The following is a 9,699-nucleotide window of genomic DNA, read 5'->3' as shown; positions in this document are numbered from 1 at the left end:
CCACCTCCCTTCCCCCCACCTCCCTTCCCTACTTCTTTCCCTTTTATTTCAAACTGTCCAGTAGCCTCCTGCAGGCCCAAGGCTTCATTTCCATCCCTCCACCTCTCCTTTGTAGGTCTTTCCTCTATCTCAGCAAGCATTATGACCCGCTCCGTGCCTCTGCCCCACCTCTGCTCCCCTCTCATTTTTACGCACATACGGACATTCCCCACTGCAGCCAGACTGGCCCCTCTGACCCACCCCACTGTCTCACACCTTCATCTGCTCAAGATTTTCTGCAGGCCCTTTCTACACCACCTTTCACACAATAAGGTCTCCACTCCCAGTCTCTGTCTTTCTAAGCCTGCAGTTGTAGGACTTCCCTGGGTCCTGCTTACACAGTGAGCAGAAGAGGCAGAACAGGCAGGCTGCCTCCCTCCCCCACTTCTCCCAGTCATTCTCCCCTCAAGGCCACCCTTCCCTGACCCATACCTCTGCCAAGCCTGCCAGGTTAGCCCTGGTGCCTCCTGTCAGGAACAGTGTTTGTGTGCAGTGCCTGGTACTCAGATATTAATAACCACCACCAGGCACTGATGACAAGCAGGAGGAAATCCAGCCCTGTGGCTTCACGGTGTCTGCATTCCAGTTATTTTTAAACAGCTTTTTGTTGTGCCCATGACATTGTGCTTGTAGCCAAGTGTCTGGATCATGACAGGCCCTAAGGAAAGGACAGTAACAACATTCCATTAATTGCAAGTGTTTGCCAAACACACACTTAGTTTATTCCCTGGACCCAGGTGCTCATACTTGTATGCCTGACTCTGAGAGATAGTTTTAAGGCAGAACTGGACTGCTTCTTGAGGCAGGACTCATGAGGCTCTGCAGAGGCCCCACTGTTCTTAGGACCAATCAGGCAGAGAATCTGTACCAGAGAGGCGAGCCCTGAACGTGGAGAGGCCAGGAGAGCCAAACCCCAGGCTGACCTGGCCTGGCAGCCTCAGCCCCGACACCCGTGCCTCACGCTCGGTGACTCACGCCCTGACTCCATGGCACCACTTGAGCTGTGGCCCAGAAGGCTCTCCCGCAGGCATATTTGACCAGCATCACGGCATAAGTTTCTGGTCACCTCAACACATTGACACCCTCTCCATTGCCATTCATGCAGCCTGACAGCGCCAAATCTCACCTGACGCCCCTGTCACAAAGGAAGCCCTCTGGGAGGGCAAAATCCTCCACCCAGCCTAGTCCTCACAGAGCTCACTCCGATGTGAGGAAGTGAGACCTGCAGCTTCTGCTCCATCCCCTCCCCACTGTGTTCAGCAGAGCCTCAAGCCTGGTGTTTACCGACTGAGGGTGCCAGTGACCAGGAGGCCCTCTCTGTTGGTTCAGGCACCTCAGGGCTGATGGCAACTGTTCTGTTTTGCCAGTTGCTTCTTATTTTTTTCTTCAGCTAAACTTTCCTGAGGGGCCCAGTGTTATAGGACTGTTATGAACGTAGATAACAACTCCCCCACTCTTTAATAACAGCCTTTTAAGATATAATTCACATATCATAAAACGTTTTTGTTTTTTTGTTTGTTTGTTTGTTTTGTTCTTTTCAGATGGAGTCTCACTCTGTCGCCCAGGCGGGAGTGTACTGCTGCAATCTTGGCTCACTGCAACCTCCACCTCCTGGGTTCAAGCCATTCTCCTGTCTCAGCCTCCTGAGTAGCTGGGATTACAGGCGCCCGCCACCACGCCTGGCTAATTTTTGTCTTTTTAGTAGAGACGGAGTTTCACCATGCTGGCCAGGCCGATCTCAAACTCCTGACCTCAGGTGATCCACCCGCCTCAGCCTCCCAAAGCGCTGGGATTATAGGCATGAGCCACCGCATCTGGCCAAATGTGCCCTTTTAAAGTGTACAATTCAGTGGTTTTTAGTCTATTTGCAGAGTTAAAAGATCACAACCTGATTTTTTGTGACTGTCTTCTTTCACTTGGCACAGTGTTTTCAAAGTTCGCCTGAGTTGTAGCATCTGTCTGTGCTTCATTCCTTTTTACGGGTGAATGAGATTCTACTGTATCATAATATACTACTTGTTTATTCATGTATCAGTTAATGGAAACTTTACACTGGAAGATGGATCGGGTTGTTTCTGCTGTTTAGCTCTTCACACATATTGCTGCTATGAACATACATGCACCAGTTTCTGTGTGGACATGCATTTTTAATTCTCTGAGCACATACCGAGGAGTGGAATTGCTGGGTCATGTGGTAACCCGATTTTTAACAATTTAAATGACTTTCAAACTCTCTCAAAGTGACTGTAGCATTTTACAACCCCATCAGCAATGCATGAGGTGTTGCCATTCTCTTTGGATGTTCACAGCAACCTTCTAAGGTTGGTATCATTATAATCTACAACTTACAGATCAGGACACTGAGGCTCAGCAGGTAACTTGCTTGTAGTCGTGTGACTGGCAAGTGGCAAGGCTGAGACTCAAACTATGGTCTTGTGATTCCAGAGGACATGCTTTTCCCTCTGTGACTTACTGCCAAGTATTAACCCTGCATCACCTATGAACAGCTGTGTTTCTTACCCTTTGACCTCTGTGCCTGCATCACCCGATGAGAAGTCTTTCTGTGTTGCAGGACGTGTCAGGAAATGCTGCATTTCTCGCCTTCACTCCTTTTGGGTTTGTTGTTCTTCAAGGAAACAAGCGAGTCCACTTCATTAAATGGTGAGCGTCTTCATTTCCAAAATAGGCTCTTTGTATCGCACCACCTGGGGAGGGCTGATGGTTCCCATGTCCTTTGTCTGTGATTGGGCAGTTCTGGTTCAGAGCCCTCTCCAAAGCCTTGTGTTGATAGTGTGGTAACTGATGCAGGGAGTGGCCTCTTCCTAGGGATCCTGTTCTTCTAAAGGGGTGTCCCTGAGAGCCAGCAGCCTCTCCAGAAAGGAAAAGGGATACAATGGTTTGATTTCTGGGGAGAGTGAGAGGCCTGGGGCTGGAGCCAGTGTAAGTGGAGCCAAGTTCCTGTGAGAACTGAGTCCTTGGGGCCGTCACTCACTGAGGGTCGTAATCAGCCCTGTTGAGCCGGCTGTTCTGGAGCATCTCTGTGGATGGCTTAGTGCCCTTACCTGCTCTACTAACAAGGGAGGGGCTCACAGACAGTGACCTCTGGGGCAGATATAAGTCCCCTGTTACTTTGGCAAAACACCCTCCTCAGACCAGCCCTCACTATGGGCATTGTGTCTGCAAAAGCTCAGTTGCTGCTGTCTCACTCCTATCCCTCTTGGGCATTCAAGTGTCCTCAGCCTCCAGGAGTCACATTCCCACTCTTCCTTCCTTCCCTCCCCTCTCCATTCCCATCTAACAGGCAAGAGCCACTGCCTCAGCTGCAGCTACTCTGAACTGCTTCCTCTCCTGCTCCTCTCTGTTTTGTTTGGGGTCTGTTCTGCTGCATGCCTCTGGGCAGACTCTGGTTTGTTGATTGACATTTGGTTCTCCTGGAGACCCTTTAGCTGGCCAGTCCATACAAACATCTGTCAGCGTCATCAAAACATTTTGCATATTCTACTAAGCTCCTGTGCTTCCTGTACCTTCCTGGGCCTCAGACTGCCAAGTCTAAGCTGACCAGCTCCTCCAAGGGGCTTAGATAAGTGGCTTCCCTTGGTCCAGCAGAGCTCAGTGGGGGGAAGTCTGTTTGGTTTCTTTGTTTTCTCCAGGAGAGCTCATGAGGAATCTTGGGTACAGCTGCTTCCTAGTCAGCGTTCTGCTGGGGACACTGCAGGCCATCTATCCTGCTGTGCCCTCTTCAGCTGGGCCACTGAGCTTGAGCTTGAGGACAGATACCACCTTTCCAGCCCATCTTGATTTTGTGAAGGAGGGCATTACAGTCGTCAGCCAGAGTGCTGGTGAAACTGCTCGTCACACATGCAGGGGGGCCTCGACTCCCCAGGACAACAGCCACGCCACAAGGCAGCTGCTGCCCTGGAGTTAGCAGAATACACCCCAACATACCTGTTTCCTAGGCATCAAGTCGGCTCACTTCACTGTGCTCTCTGGGTGAAGATGTGAGGATTTGGAATCTCCTGTCCAACAAAATGCTTTTCAGAAAAAGACAATGAGCAGGATCAGGCCACAGCCCTCCTAGTGTGGGGTCTCTGCTGCCTGGATACGTCTGGGCTATCGATGTTCCTTACAGGGCCCAGATCCACATTCCAGCCAGAGTAGCTGCTGGGTGAGGTCCCTGTCAGGGGAAGTGTTTGGCTAGAAACAAGTAGGACACACCTGCCACAGACACCTGCAGTCCCTAAATTATCCCCACCCCTCCAGAAACCATGATGGCTCTTGGTTCTCACAGATGCTTTTCTTTCCACGGCTTCTCATGCACCACTTCTGGAAGTCTCCTCGTCACCATGTGTCAACTCTGTAATAATAGATGTAAGCCCAATCTCACTCTCAAAATAAAACTCCTTACTTTCCTAGCTTGCTTGTTGGAACCTAGGTGATCTGTGTGCTTGTCTATATATTAGCCAATTGGCATTTATTGTATTGTGTGTGTGTATGAGATTGATGGTTGATTGAGAGGGAGTTTGAGAGGGAATCAGATGGTTGATTGAGAGGGAATCAAAAGGGAAGGATTACCATGTGGCTTGTGTTAGCTCAGAACTGGTGGTCAGAAGTTGTGAAATCTCATCCTGAACCAGCCATGATTTTCAGGAGCATAGAGAACAAGTGATTTTCCTCTGTCCGCTGAACTTTTTCCAGCAGTAAGTTGGGTACATGATTCTCACTACCTTTCTATTATTTCCTAGGAGATTAAGGAAATCTCCTTAGAAGTCACAAAAAAAGCAGCAGCCAAATGGAGGTGAATGTGTATGACAAGACCACCTTGGGGGTCCCAGTTGGGTAGAAAAATGGGGCAGTGACATGGAGAGGGCTGAGAGGCTCCAGAGGGCAGCTATGTTGGGCAGGTACAAGGGAAGTGAGGAGCAACCAGTACTGGAGGCCTAGTTCCATGGCTCTCAGGGACATTCACCTAAGACCTGGTAGTTTTTCCATTTTGCAAATGTATCCAAGGCTGAGAGCAGGAGGTAGATGTGGAGGTGAGGTCTAGGCCGTGCCATGTACAGTAACCATGTCACTTCTTCTGATTTGTGTCTGTCCCACGGGTGATGTACCCCAGTATCCTGTTTGCCTCTTTTACTGCAGCCATTCACTGGGCTGGTGGCTTCAAGGATTTTTCTACAATAACCCCTAAGCCCCTTTCCTGGTCAGTACGCTGCATGACTGTTCCATGTAATCTGTTCTCTCTCTTTGGTATGTTGCCCTGCCCCGCTCCCTGAGATTGTTTGACATTTGTCTGCATTAAACTGCATTTTCCATCCAGTGGCACAGTCACCTGAAAGACTCAACTCCCTCAGAACCTGGTTGCATTGTTTCTCATTATTTGCTGTATCTTGAACTTTGGCCTCATCAGCTACCTGTGGCATCTTACGTTTGACAGTCCCATCCAGATAATGCACCTGTGTTATGAACCCAATCCTGAAATGACCCCGGATACTCTGCCTAGACTCACTTTCCATGCAAACGTTTCCCTTTTACAGCCACTGTTGATAAGCCCGAAATCCTCCTGTCACCCTATTACTATAGTGTGATTGACCAGAAAACTGTGGATTGAACTGTTTCAACAACGTTCTCTAAGGCCACTGCGCTGCTGTCTTGTTTCAGTTCTGATTTTGGCTAAAATTGTGTCTGTGCCTGGAGCCCCTTCCAGTTGGGGTGGGCTGTGCATCTACAAGATTTAGCTGTCAACAGGCAGCCCGCAATGAGGTGACAGGCACTATCTTTGTACTTCTAGGAATGAGGTGACCAAGCTGAAATTTGAAGGAAAGACTTTCTATTTATACGTAAGTCAGAAAGAGGTGAGTGCTGGCTTCCTTCTCTTCAGGGAGGGCTGGGGTGATGGGATGCTTCCTGGTGGCCAGAGCCAAGCTTGAGGGACCCAGTAGAGCCAAGCCACCCACATGCTAAGCCAAGACCAAGGTCAGGACCTGCAGGTACAATATGAAGGAGTGGGAAGGCCCTGGAGCACAGGACTTCCTCAGGGATGCTGTTGACACCCAGAGCTTTCACTCAAGAGAGCTTTACCTCCAGGAAATGCAAAGGAAGGCTTTTTCTTTCATGTATATGGGAATTCCAGAGGCAAGGGCTACTTTCTCACCAAGAGCTCTCCTGGTTCAATTTGTGCCACTTCTGTGCCAGCTGAGACTTACCCTGATTGGACTTGCTAAGTATGATGTTATGATGCGATACACTGAACAGAGCTCTGCCTCAGTGGGTCCCGCGGGCCCTCCCCCTCTAACTAGCCAGCTGCCAGGGCCTCTAACAGCTCTGGGGTCAGGGTCCTTGCCTACTTCACCCTTTGCTTCTCCATCCACACTCAGCCATATCAATGTGGAATTTTTTGCAGGAAAAGAAGATTATTCTTACATATTTTGCTCCAACTCCTGAGGCATGTAAGCACCTCTGGAAATGTGGAATCGAGAACCAAGCCTTCTACAAGTGAGTGGATACATGTGATGGGGACTGTCTTTCTTAGAGCCAGAGTCACAGAGTCAGTGACAGGAGGCCAAGTGCCCAGGAGCCTGGCGCAGGGTAGCTGGAAGTGGTCACAAGCTTGACAGTTACCGAGAAGCCAGGTTGAGGCCAAAGGCAAGAGCTTTGCCTACCAAAGGGATTTTGTAAAGAATGTGGGGCTTGTTTGTTTTCTTCGATCCGATTAAGAAAGTGGTTATAAAAGCATGAGGTAGTGAAGAAATGGCCTATCGAGGGGGTGATGCCAGGTAAAGTATGTCTCACTAAACCCCTTGGTCTTGGTTTTAAAATATACCATAATGATTTGTGCTTTACTAAGATGTATCTGAATGAGGTCAAGGCAAGACAGCGTGTGGTATATTCTACCTGGGGTGAGCCCTGCTCTCACCAAATGGCCCTGACAGGCCAGGTCCTGGTTCCAGTAACCTGAAGGATCCTGGAGAGATGAGAACTGCTCTGGGCTGAGTGGCACCATGCTCCTCTCCAGGGAAGATTCTGCTGGCTGCTGGCTGCTATGGGATGCTGGTTGGCAGAACTGGGTCCTCCCAGTTGCCAGGGCCACAGCCCCAGAGGCTGTTTCTTAGACAGGCATTCTGAATTGCTTAATACTCATTCTGTGTTTATACCAGAATCAAGGATTCACTGAATCGGCAGTGAGTTCTTCTCCTGAATACACTCAGGGGAGACTTTGGCATGGTCACACTTCCCTCCTGTTCAGTCCCTACTATCCATAGAAAGTCAAGAAAACATTTATTTTATTTTGCTACCACTGTCCCTTTGCCTGTGAGGATGTAATCCAGGTTTGGCCAGCTACCTGAACCTAGAGAGAAGCAATCTGAGATGCAAGCTCCTGCTTGTGGGACTGAGGAGCAGCCCAGGAAGGACGGGGGTCCCATGGGTCTCCCCAGCAGAGAGAGGAAGGCACTAGCAGACAGGGGCCTACTCCACACTGAGCTATCCCTGCCCTGGGAATGGCGTATGTGGAAGCGTTCCCTTTCTCTCTGCCAAAGGGTCTAATGCAAATGGAAGCAGTCTCCTTGCCTCTTGTCTTTTCATGCCTTCAGCACCATTTCTTAAGGGCTTGGTTTTCCCATCTGTGTCATGGAAACAGAAGTGTGCTTCTGAACCTGTGACCACAGTCGGTTTCTGAGTCTTCCCACGAGTAGATCTCCATACCCACCCAGCCCTGCCTGCACCCACACTGGAAACGGAGGTCATTTTTCAGTTTTCCATTGCCTCCTTGACGTTCTCGTTAAATGATAAAAGCCTCTAGCCTGGGTCAGATCCCCAGGTATGCCAAGTCTCTGGCAGCAGCGCTTTGGCCTTGCCCTCAGTGTCTCTCACATACAGATCCCTAGTCCTGCCTTTGGCCTAGTGCCTTGGCGGGAGCCCAGTCAGATGCAACAGCATGCCCAGGCAGGAGAGTAAGCAGCTCGGATGTCCTGGAGCCCTGAGACGGGCAGAGATGGTGTCTCCCAAGAACTGTTCATGGATTGTGGAGACAGCTCCTACTCACTGCTCATAGCATAGGTTTCAGACCCACATGGGTTCCTGGTTGGATCAGTATCATAGGCGTGTTACAGGTAGATCCCATCTTAGGAGGCTTCTCTCTGAGCTGCTGTGCCCAAGCTGAGAGAGCTAATGGGCTCAGGGAAGTCACCCAGGAGAAAGTATTACAGAGCCCCACATCAGCTGTCTGCAGCTTCAAACGAGATATTAAATAGACATCCCGGGGGAGGGAGGAAGCCTCCAAGTTCAAATACATGACGGAACTTTTATTAAAGTTAAGCTAGTTTCTTCATCGCAGGATTTCTCAGTCTTTACCATGGTCATGTATTTTAGGACCCTCCAAAAGGGAGATGGAACAGGAAGGACAGCCCCCATCCTCTTCTCTACCCACAATTACCCAGACATGGACACAAAATCAAATGTTAGGACTAGAAAGGAGACCCCTAAGGTCCAGTAGTCCCAGCTCTATCATTTTATAAGAAGGGTGAGGCTAAGAGAGAAGGAAATTTGCCCGAGGTCACACTGCTAATAAGTGACCTGGCTGAGATTAGACGGTGGCATTCTATTATTCCTCCAGACCGTCCACCCTAGCATGTATTCTCTCAGTCCCCCTGGTAAAATCCTGTGAAGCATTTTGGGGAGCCTTCACTCTCCTGACACGAAAATGGGTTTCCATGCGACAGTCCTAGGCACTGAGGCAGGAAGGCAGCTGGCTGTGAGCACAGCCCCCAGATCCTAGGATAGTGAGAGTCAGAAACAAGTGTGGACTATGAAGGGCTTTTTCCTGAAGTTTCAAGTAGCCTTTGGAAGAAGCTGGGGATGTGCTGCCTTAGCCTGTGTGAGGCAGTTCAGGCTGTCTATCACACTGGACTTTGCCTTGCTGCAGGCTGGAGAAGTCAAGCCAAGTCCGCACAGTGTCCAGCAGCAATTTATTCTTTAAAGGGAGCCGGTTCCGATACAGGTAAATAGTGACAGTAAGTAACCATTATGGATCTATTTTCAGACCCTTCTTTGGAGAACACTCAGTGGTCCTTATCCTTTAGAACAGAGAAACGGGAGGACTCAGAAAAGTCTGAGGTCTCCATCCAATTCTCCTGTCTTATGACCCTTTCCTTCCTTCCCTACAGCTATTTGTCTGTAGGGTTTTAAATGTATATCGGCCGGCCACAGTGGCTCACGCCTATAATCCCAGCACTTTGGGAGGCTGAGGCAGGTGGATTACTTGAGGCCAGGAGTTTGAAACCAGCCTGGGCAACATGATGAAACCCCATCTCTACTAAAAATACCAAAAAAAAAAAAAAATTAGCTGGGTGTGGTGGCACGTGCCTGTAGTCCCAGCTACTTGGGAGGCTGAGGTGGGAGAATCGCTTGAGCTCAGGAGGTCGAGGCTGCAGTGAGCTATGATTACACCACTGCACTCCAGCCTGGGAGACAGAGCAAGACCCTGTCTCCAAGAAAATGAAAAATAAATGTGTATCTTCTCTTTCCCTTACAATAGCAGCAAAGTAAGAACTGTAACAGTGATTCTTCTCATGTCTCACTGTCTAAAGGTTGTTCTTACGTATTTTTTTGTGATGTAATTGGAACATGCTGGAAATTAAGGAATTATTCCTAAATAGAATGGAA

General features: G+C 49.3%; 1 protein-coding gene across 5 annotated transcripts in view; it reads left to right on the top strand.

Annotated features, from left to right (window-relative positions):
• FRMD5 (FERM domain containing 5) overlaps positions 1-9,699 on the top strand; it is a 348,152-nt gene that overhangs the window by 324,348 nt on the left and 14,105 nt on the right. For all 5 annotated transcript variants that reach the window (XM_017861042.1, XM_017861041.1, XM_017861043.1 and 2 more), the window contains 4 exons: positions 2,612-2,700; positions 5,828-5,891; positions 6,440-6,531; positions 8,960-9,034. In XM_017861042.1, the coding sequence (XP_017716531.1) occupies positions 2,612-2,700; positions 5,828-5,891; positions 6,440-6,531; positions 8,960-9,034 (320 nt within the window). The remainder of the gene's footprint in view (positions 1-2,611; positions 2,701-5,827; positions 5,892-6,439; positions 6,532-8,959; positions 9,035-9,699) is intronic.

This window comes from Rhinopithecus bieti, unplaced genomic scaffold (assembly GCF_001698545.2).
Source record: "Rhinopithecus bieti isolate Rb0 unplaced genomic scaffold, ASM169854v2 scaffold_55715, whole genome shotgun sequence".
NCBI lineage: Eukaryota > Metazoa > Chordata > Mammalia > Primates > Cercopithecidae > Rhinopithecus > Rhinopithecus bieti.
The sequence above is the reverse complement of the archived record's forward strand: the minus strand, read 5'-3'. Positions and strand labels throughout refer to the sequence as shown.